General features: G+C 33.2%; 1 protein-coding gene across 3 annotated transcripts in view; it reads left to right on the forward strand.

Annotated features, from left to right (window-relative positions):
* Positions 1 to 19,260, forward strand: part of LOC124356997 (kinesin-like protein CG14535) — a 420,258-nt gene that overhangs the window by 375,385 nt on the left and 25,613 nt on the right. For all 3 annotated transcript variants that reach the window (XM_046808357.1, XM_046808355.1, XM_046808356.1), the window contains exons 6-9: positions 3,451 to 3,619; positions 15,468 to 15,680; positions 18,248 to 18,341; positions 18,479 to 18,667. In XM_046808357.1, the coding sequence (XP_046664313.1) occupies positions 3,451 to 3,619; positions 15,468 to 15,680; positions 18,248 to 18,341; positions 18,479 to 18,667 (665 nt within the window). The remainder of the gene's footprint in view (positions 1 to 3,450; positions 3,620 to 15,467; positions 15,681 to 18,247; positions 18,342 to 18,478; positions 18,668 to 19,260) is intronic.

The following is a 19,260-nucleotide window of genomic DNA, read 5'->3' on the forward strand; positions in this document are numbered from 1 at the left end:
GAGAGAAAATAAACCCATTGCAAGAGAACCTCTACTTCGTGTTACCGCCGCTTTTTATATCCACAGTATTATAAAAACTGTACTTTGGCAGAAAACATTAAACATTTTACGGAAATGCGTAGTGAGTAGTATTGTAATTCAGTAATTTCGATTCAACCTGTTTGCCGTTGGCTAAGAATGTTTATTGAAGAAAGAGGAAATCTCCAACATCATGAACATTACAGTACTCATCTATAATAAATATTAAAATCAGCTATCACAACATGTTGATATGTGCCGAAACATAAACGTCACAGACTGAAAACGTCTCATGGACCGTGATTTTTAAGGTCGTCCGAAGTGACCATCCTGTTCTACGTCACCCATAAGAAAGTTAATTGTGGAACACGCATAGAGTTTACGCGACTATTCTTGCAACTTTCTTCCTTTTCCCAGAGCCCAAACCTTTCCCTTCAATGCCTAGCGAACAACGAGTAAGTGAGGTAAATACGCATTAGGTGACTGGCTAAATCATACTTAGATGGACGGTTTCATGTTAGAATAAAAAAAATTATCAAACGGTGTTGTTATCGATAAGGGAAATATAGATAAAGCATGCATATTGTAATGTTATGTGAGAAAGCTTTTCGCCTCACTCCACAAGATGCTTTATATGCTACAAAGCAAAAACCTAATGATTTGACGATGATAATTTGATAAAGAGACATTAGAGATGATTAAGTGTTATATTTTCCATTTTGTATAAAAAGGACGTTAATGAGATTGTTTTTGTTGTTTGGAGGTGGGGAAGTTGAAGTGGGAGGGCTAGACTGTGGGTACTGTGTGGGGGTGGGGAGGGGATCAGACTCAAAGGCCACAATCTACGACTAATTGGGAGACATAAAGCCGCCTTTGACATACGAAGTCAGTTATTTCGCTAATTGCATATATAAACATGATGCTACTTTTCACTGTCTGTTGAAAAACAATGAAGAATCATTTCATCTTGTACTCTTGTGCATCTGAAGGCAGTCTTAAATCTTTAAGATAGAATAATGTGCAATTAATGGTACTTTTATAAAGCTTTAAAAGTTATTAAATGTTATAAATATCGCATGTAAATTCATTTAAAAGTGTTTTATTTTAGGATCGTTGTTACTGGCGGATTTTTCTAAACGACCTTGCAGTGAAAGCCATGTGAGGAGCCCGACCTTTGGAACATGTTTCGTGATGCTGCCCTTCGCAATATAAAAGCAGCATATAAGTGCAGCACTTTAACAAATTTTATACGATTTTGCTCATACCGTCTATCTAAATAAAAATTAGCATGGATGGATTCATTCGCTGTTGACTTCATATCGATCAAGAGATATCGATGAGTTACCCATAGAATACTGAATTACTATATTTAGCCGTATTCAATTTGATTCAATTTTTATATACCAAATATGATTCAAGACTAAGTGTTTTGCTGGACTGAGCAGTTCTCTAAGAAAACAGAATTACAAAATTTTGTATTCTGTGGAATTTGGGTTACTATCTAAACAACATCAGAGCAAATGGAGCTGCAGCAGTTATATAAATATCAAATTACATTTGATTTCTAACATGTTCTACTGTTCTTTACTATACAAACATTTGACGGTATAATGAGATCGTAAGCATTGTCAACGGGCCGGCAGTATGAGCCTAAAATGAACCAGTCAGATAATCTAGACTGCGAAAGTTACCGAAAAATAACATACGCATTTGTTGCCCTATTGCTATTGTATATGTTTGGAATTCTAGATTGTGAATTGAAAACATTCATTGTTTTTAAAGACTCTCTATATAGGAACATAAAGATGATGGTGCGTAGATGCTCCATATAATTATAAATAGAGGATTGGTCCACTTTAGGGACAAAGAATGAGTGATTAAAATAGACTGAATAAACAGACCTTAAGCAGTGAAAAGTAAAAAAATAATTTCTTTTTGACAACCTACCCCCCCCCCTGGAAGTGACTCGGGATTATTGGTTACCCGTGTCTTATATTGGGAGTAGATGTACCTCACGATATTTACCAAATCCGTTTGGTTCAATAGAGGCACTAAACAAATTAATTTCGATACCGTTCACAACGACGCACAGATCTATATTCCTAAATTGTTTATTTTGAGAATTCATTATTATGAGCATTCGGGAAAAGGTAAACTAAGAATGAAAAATAATTGTTGTTGCAAGCGATATCATTAAAACTCTTTAAAACCGTAAAATCTTTACATTTTAATAAAAGCCGTGTTTTTATACTCTCTACTGAGCGCAAAATCTACCCAAATAAGATGTGTTGGTAGAATCGCACTCACACTCCCACTAAATAATCTTTTTCCATCTTAGGGTTTCCTCACTAAACACCCACTATTATAACATACAGCTAGGGTGACCAAACGCAAGTTCCTAAAACGAGGATTTTGGGGTAGAAAAAGTATTACATTAAAACATAAGAAGGAGGGTAATAAATATTCTTTTAAACATTACTAAAAAACATTTTGTATAGATTATTACAAAACAATCACGTTACAAATTAGTATTTTATCGCTTGTAGTACAAATAAAAACACTCAAATTCGATTTGTTTTGATATATAAATTGTAAAATAAAAGGAATTCATATTATTAGACTCTAATATATTGATGGATAACAGTATTATTTGAAGATATATAATTTTGGACAAAAAAATGACTTATAATCATTGTTAGACATTTTCTCTTAAAAATTATAAAATAATAATAACTGATTAGAACACAAATTTTTAGGATGCTATTAATTACATTTTATGAAATAATTGTAATTAATTAATTGCGTTCATTCGTTATTTTATTAGCAAGCTGTTGTTACAGACATATATAAGAATTTATCACTATAACAGAAAAAATACATTATTTATTAAATTAACCTATCATTCATATAATAATACATAAGTAGGAAATCAAGAGGCAGTAGCACATTTCAGTTGAGCTGATAGCAACAGTGAGTCAGTGATACTATAGACAACACTCAGCATTCAATTTAATCTAACAGCAGTTCATGTGCCATGGAAATACGTGTCCGCTGCAATACTACTTCAGGGCTTATCTTTTAGATTTTTTTTAACGTGATGCAACTATTTTTCAACATTTATCTGTTTGCCAAAAAGCCGGACGTTTTACATAATTTTCAAAGCCGGGAGGACAGGAGGACAAACATTAAAAAGGAGGTCATGTCCTACAAAATCCGGACGTGTGGTCACCCTGCACACAGCTTACTTTCCACCACTTGTGGTCTGTCCGGTCCGTCGTTATAAACTAAGTGAAAGATTGTAACTTGGTTTCCGCTTCGTAGTAAAATTTGTTTCCTCGATTTAAAATATTTTAACTAATTTGAGTGTGAATGAATGGGGTAACTTTATTTTTGGATTTTTCTTCCACTACTTACCTTCTATGTTTGTTCCAGAGCCGCCCAGAAACTGAACCTCAGTTCGTCGCCAAGTCGTCGCAAGAGGTCCGATGATGAGTCATCCTCAAGCAGCGGATTCTGTGGCGCCATCCACCGCAGCCCGCCTGCCCCGCCTCCCGCGCTCCTGCGCAGGATCGGCGTCAAAGAGGTCACCGGTGTTGGCAAGGTCAGAATTTGACTGCTATAGAACTATCTTCTTACTACAAAGTCATTCTACACCAAAAGCTAAACGCAAACAGTCAAATTTATATTCCATGAGACTATCTTTAAAAATATATTTTGTCAACGACTCAAGATTAGCTAGCCTTTAACAAGATTTGGTTGTAATTAGCGAATAATATTTAACACTGTCTTGAATTTTTCACTCGGGGATTGGTTGAGTTAAAAATTAAAAATCATCCTGTAACTAATCACAATAGTTGTTTCTGTTTTAAATGCTTTATTTCTTTATAAGTATTAATAAATAAATTTTAATTTTGTGGTTCAATGAAAATTACCTTACAAATAAATAATTGTCAGTAATAAAGCTTAGATATTATATAAAAATGTTTGCGATTGAAGATTTAATTAGTTTTGGGAAAAAATAATCAAAAATAGCGTAGTACAGTACAATAAAAAGTAGTATTCTGATAATTTTCACTCTCCAGTGTCCATACCATAATTTAAAGAAGGAAACACATATAATAACACACATGAAACAGAAATATCAACCCAAGTTTTAATGAATCGACTGATGATTTTATTCTGCTAGTAGTATTCAAGCTAGAAGTAAACGTTACTTAAGTAGACTAAAAGTAAGTTTTTTTATTCAAAAGGAGAGTTATTAAATCCAACAAGTTTTTTCACTGTAATTAATTTTATTGCAGTGTATAATATTTTGAATATAAATTGCACTAATTAATAAATATAGATTTTTGTATGTTTAATTACACAAAATTTTGAACTGCAGTAGATTATTGATTAATCTTATTAACTAATTTATTAATTATTGCAGTAAAAACTTGTATCTATGTTAAAGAAAAATTTGGTACCTTACGTGTGATATGTAAATTAATATACGTGTAACTGCACGGGGCAGCTGGTGAATGATGGAAAGTTGTGGGGGATGAATTGGGGGAAGGCGTGAACGACTGGTGGCACAATGACTAAATACGGGCATGCATACAACCCAGGATTAAAATCGCTTAGGCGTTTCGTTAAAACTATACCACCAGAAGATAACAACACAGTACAGTAAAGGATGTCTATCGTCGTTAGCTTCGTTGACAGTTACACAAAACACAAACGATCAAAATTGGAAGGCCCACCCTGTCCACCCAGGTATACATAGAAGAAATTGTAAAGGAAATTTACATATTTTAATATAAAAAACATTTGTTTTTTATAATTATTGAGTAGTGGATTAGCAGTTTTTCAAGATGGCCACTTAGTACTTTAAATGCTTGTAATTTCTCGTTGAACAAGCGCATGATTTTTATTTTATTTTTCTTGCCTTTAACAAAGCTGTATTAAATCATTTTGAGAAGTAAAAAAAGGCTAATTCAAGAAACAGAAGATTTCTGCGATTGTTTCAGATTTCTTACTTACAAAACAGAGCTCTGCTTCTAACAGGCTATTATGTACAGACTGAAAGCCATTGATTCCAGTAACCACTGCCTGCCTGCAGCCGAATACTCTGACATTGAAACGTTTAGAAGCAATCTGATCTTTGCTATAATTGTAAAAGAAGACAGTAGTATTATGAACTATTACAAAACATTCAGTACAGTAGAAGCACTAGTAGTTTTTATTGCTGTATTGAAGTAAAGAGTCTCTTAATTCGAATGGCCTTCAATTTGTGTGTCTCTCTGTCCAACGCACGTATTCTTTAGTGTTATAATTGTGCGATTGCTGCTTTTCGTATTTAGAATAATAACTTAAAGGCTATGGCTAAAACATTTTTTTGGAAGTGACGATCCAAATGAGTGTTTGTCTCTGTGACAGTGGTGTAACAATTGGTTGGTAAATATTCTTTGCGTTTGAATTCAGCGTAAAAATATCAAGCAAGGTCCAGTGGTCAGAAACCCTTATTTAAGATAAATTCATCCATAGTTAATTGTTCTTGTCGAATTTGTTGCAGGTATTGTAAAACATTGCCTTACATTGCTATCTGTGTGTTTATCATGCAAAGTTCAATCTATATGGGGCTATCAGAGTACATCAACCAGTATTTAATAAAGTCGCTATCATCGTCCTCCATGCAGCATCTAGATGCAATGAGACTCCGATGTCTTCTGTCGATTTCATACCAAAATTTTGGTTCCCAAGAGACATAGTAAAATGAGCAGTTGTAAGCTTTGGGATTGGACGTATTAATTTATACCTTTTAAATTCAGAAAATATTCCAACAGAGATAAAGTTTCTCGATAGCTACTTCAAGAGTAGGAAATCCCATCTCATAGGATATTAAAATTAGATTTTTTATATTGCATCAGATATATGAAAAACGGTTGAATTAAAATTGCATCCTAACAAATATAACATTGTATCTCATATGAAACAGTTTACTGAACTCTCACTAATCTAATAAGATTTGTTCGAACTGACCCGAAGGTATGTGCATTGTGTTTCTAAAAATGGTTTTTTGACTACACATTAAAAATATTAATATTGCATTTATTACTAATTTTGGCTTGCTAATGCCTATACATCTCTAAACGACATAAAACCTGTTACATTGATATGAAGCACCACTAAAAATAAAACACGTGTTGTCTAGAAATAGTAACACTATATCTTTGAGCAAGCAGTGTTGCCACCAACCCACCCACAAGCCGATAATTAGGTTGGTACGATTTGTCTGAGTAACGTTCCCCAGAGACAGACAGACACCACGAGCACGTGAGTAATGGTGGTGAAATCACGCAATACGCTCCAACACGTCTCAACACGCCTGCGACCCCCAATTCTGTGGAAAATATGTCTTGTTGGAGAGGTCCTCGTTAGTATAGAACATTTATATTTATTATTGTCGGGGTCCTATTTTATTACATTTTAGTCCCTTTTGACATTGATTTTATGACTATCTTTCTTGAGGCGTCCTAACTAGCCATAACATTAGCACACTTGTAATGACAACAGTGCATATACTGATTAACATTTTTGAAACTATCGTAAAGTAAATGAAGTAATCATTGTGTTATTAATTTAATCCAAAAATCTATAGTAAAGGAATATTAATTCATTTTGTAATACCCGGTTTGCTAGTATATACGACATTGTAGTCGTTAGGATTGTAGCGCATAAGCAGCTTTTCAGTTTATAAAGCATCAAGAAAATCCGATAAAGGCTGGAAATATTGTATGTGCTCGTAATAGGTGAGTGAATTTCCTGTGTTGAGTGGACTGGACCGCAACTACATTTCAGAATAATTATGTCATTTAAACATTGAGAATCATCCTAGAACTACAGCTTTGGTGTTAAGGCAAAATACATTTTGATAACTTGATGCGGAATCATTTCTTACGGTACTTTATTTTTAAATTGTGGGCCTCAGGCTCGAGCTCTGACCTAAGTAATGACTAGAATTTCTGGAGACAACTTGACCAAGTTGAAAAGTAAACCATCAAATCTGGAAGATGTGTGGAATTAAGATATTAGTTCACTAATACTTTTGGGAATTTTACTATATATATGCATGCTTGAGCCTTACACTTAACTTTTTCTCCCTTAAAATTTCAATTTTGGTTTATGATAACATACTTGGTCATTTAAAAATTAACTATTCGCAAACTCTAATCAAAAGAAACTATTAATCAATCATGTTTTAATTTATTATTGTAGTTGGACATTGACTCCAAGCTTTCTGACGCAATCCTAATACCTAATACACAGTGCTAGCTAAGCAGCAGAAACGATATAAAGTTAGAACCCAGCTGCAGGCAGACCGCCTTACCCTCCCCCCTCCGACCATGCCAGCTATAACTCGATTGCCGACCCTTATTTCTTCCAAACTGCCATTCAATCACCCTTTGTATTCTGGCAAAGCCTTTTCCCCAAATCACACTTGTGAAGAGCGACTTATATCACCTCGTGAGCAGCCGAGCTAACTCTGGACTGCACTGTGAGTTATCGATGTGCAACTGTTATCAGTTCAATACAGTTGTGTCCGGACGTATCCTAAAGTCTTGGAAGACAGTGCATAAATAAACCAATAAGAAAAAAATAATAACTCGCCAAAAGTTATAATTCTAAACAAAAATTAATAAATTTGTTTATAGATTAAAAATAAACAATTAGTCATTAACATAATATTTCCGCGAATAAAATATACATAATAAACTATGTATTGAAAATTGTTATTGTGAAAATATATATAACAATGTATTGAAGGACCTGACAGAACGGCAAATCTGTAACGTATTAACTATTGTATGTCCATTTTCCTTGGTTTTTAGGTTTCGAAGTCATCGAGTATGTGCTTATGAATGTTATATCCCATTTGACTTCAGATTAAGCACACCGCATAACAGATTAAGTGTACCACATGATCAAGAGGTACTATACTGTATACTAGTATCAAGCCTTCACGGCATTTCTTTGCGGAGTACCTTGCAACTTTGCCGCCCTTAGACATGTTAACCTCACACTAATATACATCTTGCTTGGACCCAGAAGAACTTATTACCAATTTTAAAACTCTAGGACCTTTCTACCAAGAGTTATCGCACAGACGGGCAAGTAGAAGAAGACCCGTTTTTAAGAAGTACCTATAGGCAGGGTGACCAGACGTAAATTCCTAAAAGGAGGACTTTGGGTGAAGGGGGGTAAAAATGAGGAAAGAAAGGAGGATAGTATTAAATAATCTTATAAGCTTTGCGAAAAAATGTGTTTATACATTATTAAAATACGCAGATTATATTTTTAGTACTGCATTGCTTGTAATGCAAATAAAAAAAAACTCAAATTGGATATGTTTTTGCGTATAAACCGAAAAATGAAAGGAATTAATAACATTTAAGTGTATATTGATTGATAAAAGTATTACTTGAGGCTACAATTTTGTACGAGGTATAATAAGATTGATTTAATTATTGTTAATATTGTTTTGATTAAAAATTACAACTGATTTGAACTAAAATTTTTTAGAATTATATTAAAAATACATGTTATGAAGTAATTGGAATTAATTCATTGAATTGATTGCTTCATTAGTAAGCTATTGTTACAGACACCTAAAGAAATTATAACTATAACTAAAAAATATACAATATTTTAATGCAAAATTAACCTATACTTCATAATACATAATAAATAGGAAAGCATGGGGAGTAGCTCTAGTGCAGCCGAGCAGATAGAAACAACTGTGAGTTAGTTCACTATAGACAAAACTCCATATATGCAACTGAACCTAAGAGCAGTTCACATGCCATGGCATTTTATGTGTGCTGCAATAACTTTTTATGGCATCGTCGTGATTTCGGAAATCGGAAGAATGTTTTAACGCGATGCTACTATTTTCGACATTCAAGCTTTCGCCAAAAACCGGACTTTTACATAATTTTCAAAAGCCGGGAAGACAGAAGGGCAAACATTAAAAACAAGGACATGTCCTCCTAAAGGCCACTTCACACCTGACATGCGGTGTTGTGTCACTACGGGACGGATGTGTTGAGTGTTCGGTAAAAATCGCTCGCATGTTTATGTCATCACAAGCATCCATAGAATCGCTCGCCGTCCGCGTAGACGTTTTTAGCTGCGCATGCGCACTGCATCGCATTGTTTTGAAACATTTTATTAAAATATTCTATGTTAATTTTTCAATGAATGGTGAAAAGTGTCAAGAAATAAAATAAAAAATATATACTAATATATTTCTTGCCTTTTATTGTAGAAAGTAAGATAATTTTGAAAAGTGTATAAAATTATATTTTAACCGATATTAACTAAGAATACCTTTAGGATTTTGCTGGCTCTTAATAGTTTAAGAATTTACGATTCAATCGTTCTCTGCTTGTGATTTATTTCTTGTAATTTGTGTCTTCTCTCTTTATATTATAAGAAATGTTAAAAAAACTCTTTTAATTATCCTTAAAATACGTCTGAATCTTTGTCCTCCTCTAGATCTGCTATAAAATGATGGAATTCACTTTACTTTTTGGGGTACTAATATTTTTTTTTAGTAATTGAATTAACTAGGACAGAATTCTTGTCATCACCGCTGGAACTGTTAGCAGCAGTCCATGGTACACTACTCACAAAATCACTGGTACACCAAGGTACACTAGTTGTCATTATTTCATTGTTTACCTGACGGAGATCCTAACTCAACATAGCAACAGATTTGTTAGTCCGCTGGATAAATGTTCGGTGTGAGGTTCTCTTAAAGCCGGACGTTTGATCATCCTGCCTGTAAAATCCCTAATAAAAGTACAAATAATAATATTGCTATATCAAATAAAAGTGTCTAATATATAATAGTGATGCTGTAGACGTGATTAAGTAATGTGTTGACGTGATGATAATAACAGCAGTATTCGATGCAAGATAAAATATATTTGTGGCCTAAAATAGGAGTTTACTTTAAATAAGTTAAGCAAAGTCAATCTTTCAACTTGATTATAATTTTGTCAGTGTACCAGCTCCACGGTTACAGAAAAACGATCGTCTATCTATGTGACATAACAGATGTTGTGACTGTACAGTTTGTATATTGTATTGCAATAGAAGAACGTACAATACGCATTAGTAATGACTGCTGTTCAGACTATATTAACACTTGTAGAAGGAGATAATTTAAACAGCACAAGCCGACTCGTCTCACATTTCCCTGTATAAATAGGAGCAGTAAACATTCACAGCCCCGAGGTAGCCGTGGATGACAAGTGAACGTACGGTTCCACTGACTGTCAACAACACTAATATATGATAGTAGTCTCCCACCAGTCTTGGAGCTAATACATTAACAGCACGCCAGTTCTTTAACTTGTAGACTAATATACAAGGTAGGACTACGCTAAACCACGTGTGGCGTAACAGGCATAGTTATGTATAGTATTAGGAATATTCCACTGAGCCTGTGTGGAAGTTAAACTTTGTGCAAAATTTCAAGTCTATAGCTGAATTTGTTCTTGAGAGACAACCTATGGGCAGACCGACATACAGGTAAACAGAGTTAGGCAGAGTTACAGGCATACAGGAGTTGTTAGTCTCCTTTACAGACCCCCAGCAAAATTCCTTAGGAGATCATGCGCCATCATTTAAAGTCTATAACTCAATTTGTTCTTGAGATATCTCCCTGAGTTATAGCCTTCGCTAACACTCAGTCATGTGCCATGGAGGCATCACAAATCACTTGATATGCCTAGATACAAAGAAGTTTCATACGGAATGTCAAGCCCATACGTTCGTTCTCAACAACTTAAATGTTGGATATTCTACCGCTCAGCTAAATCCCATGGAAGAGCATCCATCATAATTGAACTTGATCCTGCATATATAAAAGTACAATTTTATTCAAAAAGTTAACCTCATAGATTAGATCCTTCTTGGGATATCCGTCGAGCAAATAGACGGATGGCACATGAGGAATGTTTCCAGCTCCCTGAATAATAGGTTTCGCTAACGGTCAGCAAATAAAATCAACGTGTTAAAAATATAATAATTTGTTAACATTTGTTATTTGCTTCATTTCACGAAAAGTCAACAAATGTGGTCAAATTGTAACTGTATTGCATTACTAACCGAAATGTCCATGCAATTTCCCACATTTTACAATTATTAAATATTTTACCGTCGGTGCTAAATTTCATAATACCATTATAAAATATTGTTTGATAACGTCGTCAAAAGTTAAAAAAAATAAATCAAGAGGAAGTTTTATGTTGTTTTAAAGGATTTTATTAAATGTAAAATGTAACTTGTTAGAAATTATATTTTGTAAGAGGAGGCCACTCTTCTTTATATTCACAATTGAGCCTTTTTGTACATTTTGTAAATTTCCTGATCTTTAAACAGTAATATTTCGTTACCAACGAAATATGGACTGTTATTTATATAACATTTGAAATTCAAGGAGACTACCCACATTGAAAGCATTGTGACCATGAGAGAATAACAGTACTTCTAACATGTACCATTCTTATACGTGCAAAACAGGTTTCGAACAATTGCATCTCTTTTTTCTTCAGGTCTCATAATCATTTATATAATGTTAAGCATGAAAACAAACAAATCAACAAGTTTTTAATGAGTAATGCCAAGTCATATTTGGTAAGGAAATTGAATAACATCATAAAAATCCAAACACAGCATAAAAAAGCAATATAAATAAAACAACAGCACAAACGAACAGTTTATGCATCATGAAGGTGGAGATTACAATTATTAGCAAAGGGCCAGATACTATTTCTCAAAATTTAATATTTACTAATAGAACTATGGCAAATGCCCGAAATCGTTATATTCACTCAATTCTTCTATTGAGAATAATGCAATTCAAATAAAACATGAATAGTGATCTTCTCGTATCCCTTGTTGTTAGAACGTAGACCTCATGACAGGAAACTAGACGGAACAAAGATAGAGAAAGAAGAATATAATCCTTGTAGACTTAACGTAACAATGCTGGTCACAAGAATGGCACAACCCTACTACCGTATATCACCACACTGTACAGTACTCTAGTAGCGCGGAATGTAAACGTAACAAAGGGCCAAGATTATGTTATCAAAGCTGGCCATTGTGACAGAGAATGTAATCAGTGTAATGGAATGTACGGTGTAAAGTACTGTGCCGCGCCGGAGAGCGGATTACAAGGATAAACTCACGGGTTCACTCCATTTCAATTATTTCCTGAGTTTGTTTGTGAATTATAGATTTGATGTGAGTGGTTCTACAGTCATCCACGCCACCCGAACTCTCAGACCGGAAAAGTATATCTTCACATCTCATGAGGATTGTGTCACAACAGTTTGCCAATGCACAGAAACATTAATGTTTAAAATAATGTCAATTTTGGTGACTAACCTTTGTTAAAGATTAAATTTCTCTTTCCAATCCCTTATATATGTATTATTTATTTAATTATATTTTCCTGCAATCAGCGTATGTTTCAACAACCGATTGACCCGACAAAGCCTAATTGAAATAATTGCATTGTTTGCCTGTCTGTCCGTACGTGATAACTGATGGTAGAAACGTCTTAGAAGCTTGAACATTGACACTTGGGTTCCTCTTGATCCAAGGAACACGTTTATTAATTTTATTGATTTTTGGTTAGAAGGTCAAATGGCATCCCACCCGCTTCTTTCGTGAATTGTAGTTGTCCTTTCAAACTTTACACTCTTCCCATGTACTTATTTCCCTTACAATAAAGCTGCTGAATTTAGTTTGAAAACAAAACAAAAATACTTATTTTATCTTACTTACAATGTTCTATTAGTCGCTTTAGGGAAAAGAGATCATGATAGCCATTTAATTGAAAAGCAGTTCAAGAGTCGAGGGCTAATTTGCATTGTAGAGGTAACCTAGTTTTTCGTTAAGTTATTAGAAGAAATTTACTCATTGTAGAAATAGATCGTCGCTCAGATCTGACTAGTTTTTGTGGTGGAATTCATGTTAGAAGTATCAGACGAAAATGTTTTTCTCGTCATATTTCTTTGACACTCTTAAAACTAACCGTCAGGCATGGAAATAAAAGTTAAAACAGCGTCGTCCAATTATAGTTATGGAAACCTAGTATTTGGCTGAGAATTCGGTTGTAAGTGTCTTTATGTATTTGACTATCAGTGATACTACTATTATTTACGTGTTTTACGGTTGATTTTATGCGTTTATAGATAAAATAGTGCTATAGAAAAATTATATTATTGTTTGAAATTATAACACTTTAGATCCCCTTCCATTTCCAATCCAAAACACAATTGGGTTGGCGGTCGATTTCATTTTTATAAAATGTACCTGTCGATGCCACACGAAAAACTAGGTCGTGTGCTTATACATTGCAAATTGGTTCTTGACTATGTAGACTGTTTAGAGACCTATGTTGTACTGTACAAAATGTGTTGGTCTCACATTCGGTAGACTGTCTGTACAAAACTGTGAAACTAATATTAAATATTTAAATACTTCTGTTATTGTTCTTTGCTAAGTATTAATATTATTTTAATTCCTCATATAGTGTAGAACGAGGTACATTGAAGCGCCTGATCAGCGAGGCAACATTCATGCTGTATTGCAGTTGCCTACTAACGCGCCTTAACTCTTTGATATCTGTGCTTTTATTCTGAGGAATAGACTGTTTACTGTTATCTTTATAGTTCGCTATACTGAAACGACCTAGAGTAATTTCGAATAAAACAGTGTTATACTAAAACAATGCCTTCCCATTATTTCAGCTGCTTAAGTTTCATTTCAGTGGTATTTTACTTGTTTACACGCCCTTGAGGTTCTGGTAAAGTGTTTATAATTTCTTTCATAACTATAGAAGATGTTCAATGAAAAAATGAACATGTTCACGAATTTGGGATATGATGAAAATATATTTTCTGTATAACAAAATATAACAATTTATGTTGTGTAATATATGTTGAATTGTTACCTAAAAGAAATAAAATAAATACCTAGTTCAAATCAGTAGTGTATATATATATATATATATACTTACATACATACATATATATATATATATATATATATATATATATATATATATATATATATATATATATAAAGTAAGCGCTCTGTGGTGTAATGGTAGCTTATTCACCCGGCAAGTGAAAGATCCGGGTTCGACTCTCGGCGGAGCAAGTACTTTTTGTGATTCAATGTTTATTGAAATTAAATAAGGCTATTGCCATTTATACAATTTAATGTATTTATATGTACATATACATATATAATATATATATATATATTTATATGTACATATATATATATATTTATTTATATGTACATATATATATATATATATATATATATATATGTATATATATATATATATATATATATTATTTTTAGTAAATTACTGTACAAATAAAATATTTTTAAAACATTGGCACTATATTTCGGTGAAAACCGTCTTCAGGTGCATAAATTGTATAAAATATAAAAGAAAACAGTACAAACTAAAGTAAATAAACAGTAATAAATAATAATAATAAATACAGATGACATGAACTAAATAATTGTTCCATATGTTGATTTAAAATTTATACGTTTTTGGCTAAGTTATCTGATGTTGAGTCCATGTGGAATTTTGCTCTTTAAAACCAATTGGTGTGCTTGTTCTTTATGTTCTGAGGTAAATTGGGTTTGAATTTGTATGTACTTGCCGAATAGGTTTGACTGAATATGTATTTTCAAAAGTTTCATTGTGATTTAGACCATGAGTCACGATAGTTTTCTTTAAATCTTGGTGTTTATAATCAAATCGGTGTCCTGTCATTCTTGTCCTCAAGGTATTTGTTGTTGAGCTAATATAATCTGCTGGACATTTTTTATATTGAATTTGGTAAATCACATTTTTAGATTCACAAGACAAGTTGCCAATGATAGGATATGCCTTGTTTGTTTTGATACTAGTGAATTTTGAAGAATTTGGTAAAATTTTACAAATCAACATCTTGGTTTATTACACTGATGTGATCCTTTTTGTTTTTAAATTGCTTTTTCATCGGTGTTTGTCATTGGTAATTTAGGTTTGACCAATAAATCTTTAAGAATAGGAGGCCTTTTAAAGATTACTCTAGGAGTTGTTTTAAAAATATCATTAGTTGAACTAGAATTTTGTAAGGTATTAAATGCTATTTTAAGAATATTATTAATTTTGTGAATATATATTATGTGTGTGTGTGTATGTGTTAAAGCTGAATTTTTAAATTCTTTGTTCGCAAAAATGTATATAACCGTTTTTACTTCTTATTGGACAAAACACAACTACACAATAAGGGTCTTAAAGAAAGCACAGGCAGCATACTGTTGTTGTTATTACTATATTCTGTAACATCTGAATGTTTAAACATTTACATTCTCAGGTGAAAGTGATGCTGAGAGTGGCGGGCGACGGTTCATCAACAACGGACGACTCGTCATCATTTCTCAGTGTGGACAAACGGCGCAAGCAGATAACGCTCTTCGACCCGGCGCTGTGTGGCGTCGCGGCGCCCGGACCTGAAGACAGACGTGTCGGGGTCGCTGCCCCCAAGATGTTTGCCTTTGACTCGATATTCACTCATGAAGATTCTCAAGTAAGTTTGTTTCGTTAGCCAATACGTACTTTAGTAGTTCTACCTGAAAAACGACCATGACAAGAATAAAATTGTAATATAAACACTTCTAATTCCTAAAACTTGTAATTCCATAACTGCTAATGGTGTTATTCAATTTGACACACACGCGCACACACATGTAAATAAGTAAGTACTGATACTGAATTACGGTCATGTGTTTAGTAATAATTTAAAAATATCATCAGTAGGTTTTTTGTAAATCTTCATATATGGCATCGAATGGATAGGCAATATTACTCTAGTTAATAACATGAAAACGTTACCTAACAATATTAAAAATCTTTAAAGCGTTAGACACATACAGTATCTAGTTTTAGTACAATTCCAAATAATAGTTTCAAATTGTAAGGAGGGCCAAAATCGGTGAGGACGACCAACTCAGTTGACTTGTTCAAGGAAGGGGCATTGTTCTGCTCACATTGTTTCAATGTAAGGCTGATTTACTAGGCTCGTGACCCCGGGTAAATAGCTGGGTAATGTCGGACTGCAGTATTTATGAGATGGGGTCAGACTATCACCCCGCCCTCCTCCCACTCACAGAAGTCAGCACCAAATGTGACCATTGACACTTGTTGTTCTTGGGAGGCTAATATATTTAGACCGTTTCAACTCTTTAAACTAAGGTTTGAATAGTTTTGTGTTTATAGATCTTTAAAGACGAGAATGTTAATATTTTGTAACTTAATATGTTAACGATTCAAACACCCGCCAGGATTAATTTAGACGTTATAATACTCCAGAAACATTGTTGGATAATGTGACTTGCATCTTTTTTTTTAAGGATTTGAAAAATCGGTTAGCTCACAATTTAAGTTTTTCAGTCCACTAAAAAGTGAATAACAGCTGTTATGGGTACATAAAGTTAACATATTTAAAAACTGAATTCAATAACAAAAACTTCATTAGTCATTGAATTTTATTTGTGTGAGGCCTTTCATGTTTAAGGAACACATAATTAGACCCACATAACTGAAATAAAAGTGGTTAAAGTAGTAATACAAACAATTTATACCTCTGATGATATGTACCTTGAACATGAAAGGCTTCACAAAAATAAAATTCAATAATTATTAGTGTTTGTTTTTAATTAAGTATTATATTCCAATAAGAAGATGCTGGTAGAATATATTGAATGTGTTATAACAAATTTTAAAAATTGTAAGTATGAATGAAAAGGTGCACGTTAGCGCATAATCGTTTTTCCGGACTTGGATTAACTTAGTTCACTAAATATACCAGTACGCAATAAATGAAACAACCCCAAAATACCTAGTTTCCCTGTTCGCTTGCGAATTTTATAACATATTAGCTTCAATGTTCTGTCACTACCGCTTCGTATATTTAATATTTCAATGGCTAAAAAATATTTAATTTTTGCAGTTTAATTTCTTATAAATATATTTGAAGTATATTTGTTAATAAAACCTACATGTATATTTAATTTCTATTCATTAATTTATTGTACGTATATAAAATAAGGCATTGCTTGTTGTTTTGGGCACTAAGGGATTATTTAAATATGTAAATAATTATTTAAAACATGTTTTAATGGAGTTATAATACACATAGTTAAAGGAGTTCTATATTGCGTTTTACAGTTGCATGGTTCAAAATGTGTTTAAGGTAGTCTTAGAGGTTGACTTGCGGCTTTTACTCTTTTATAGCTCCCGGTGTTCCTGGTACTTCCTGATCACCCATGAAGTTATATAATATGAATATCTTCTTTCATATCCCTGCCGCTTCTATCCACATCCTTCTACTAGTTGTTCATATTATAAAAGACCTATGTTATAATTTATTCAGGAAGCTTGCTTGAATATTCTTTTAATTTTAAAACTTTCACACTCTATCACGGTGTTTTTTTGAAAACCAAATTTCCCCAAAATAGGAATTCTTGATAAAGATGTCAGAACCAGAAAACAATTTTTAAATAATAAAGTCGCAAATAGAAACCTACACACTCCATGTCAAACTGTAAAGAAACCATGGTACAAACATTTAATAATAAAATTCAGAAAAATATTTTATGTTTTTTTAAAGCTTACTCAAAGCTTAAGTACGTGTAACCAATAATTACAATTTTTAGTTTTGTAATGAAACATATATTAATCATGATGAATTTATTCCATAATATTTTGCAGCTAAAATTACTCACCTTTGTTTTCAACTTACTTTACTGTAACTTGTAAAGTTCTATGCTATTTCGTTTCTATAATGCATTATTTCCAGACAGCGCCTTAGGTATTGATGATGATAGTTATTATTTATCAGCAAACTCTGAAGATTGAACAGTTGGCTGAGGCCTGCAGGTCACAAACAAAACAAACTAGTAATTATCTATGTTCATTGTTTTATTGCCTTTTATTTACCGATGTACTGTATATATCCTATATTGTAATGTTTGCAGCATTTTAGGTCAAGCCGAAGAAAAACTATGTTTTTTTTTACTAAGTTAATTTTGTTTTTAGTTTATTGATTGTTTTCTTATACTTTGGTGTAGTTTAAACTGTTTTTGTAACTTTTAGGCGGAAGTTTGTTCCTCGGCCCTGACTGATATCATTCATGCTGTAATAAACGGTTCAGATGGATGTCTCTTCTGCTTCGGTCACGCCAAGTTAGGTGGGTACTCTGGTATTTTTGATTAAATACTTATTTTAAATATTATATAGTATATTTAATCATATTCCAAATAAAAAATATTTTTAATATGAAATATAACAAATCATTTTAAATTTTAAATGTTATCGTAATTTCAGGTAAAACGCAGACCATGCTAGGAACTCCTGAGTCGGCCTCTACCCTGGGCATCATCCCCAGTTCTATCGCCTGGTTGTTCCGCGGCATCAGTGAACAGAAGCAGAAGACTGGTGCGAGGTTCTCTGTTAGGGTGTCGGCTGTCGAGGTCTCCCAGAACCTGAAGGATCTCCTAGCTGGCCATGCCAATGGTGAAAACTTTTGTTATTGTTACGCTAGTTATCTAAGAATTTATTCTTTAATTCCGGAAAATTGAGACATACATTTGACAAGGTGGGATACGCCACAAAATGTGTCGCGTAAAGAATTGACTGAGCTCGGGAAAGTACTATAACGCAAGAGTGTGCTGAAATCAAATATTTTCACCAACTTGTAACGTTTTTTTCCACTGTATTTGTCTATGTATCAAAATTTAACATGTTAAAATTGCATATTTGCTTGCATACCAAGTACTAGTTTGTTTACATATTTATTTTTTAGACTTTCTCGTTGCCACGGTGGTTACCCATAAAAGTAATGTAAAACTATTCACTATCACTACTGTGGATTGACATTCACCATCATCAAACTCAATGTTTTTCATGAAGACATGGAGCTTCACGCAAAATTTCGGGTCCACTCCTTTTTCGAGATATTTTACGGATATATAGACACACAGACAGAAATGAAACTTTTCCATCCCTTCGAGGGATAGGATTCTCTAATGGTCAGCTAATAAAGTCTTTAAGAAACTATGTGATATAGCGAATTATAAATAATGAAAGCTAGAACAATGGAGGCCTGC

This window comes from Homalodisca vitripennis, chromosome 3 (assembly GCF_021130785.1).
Source record: "Homalodisca vitripennis isolate AUS2020 chromosome 3, UT_GWSS_2.1, whole genome shotgun sequence".
Taxonomy (NCBI): Eukaryota; Metazoa; Arthropoda; class Insecta; order Hemiptera; family Cicadellidae; genus Homalodisca; species Homalodisca vitripennis.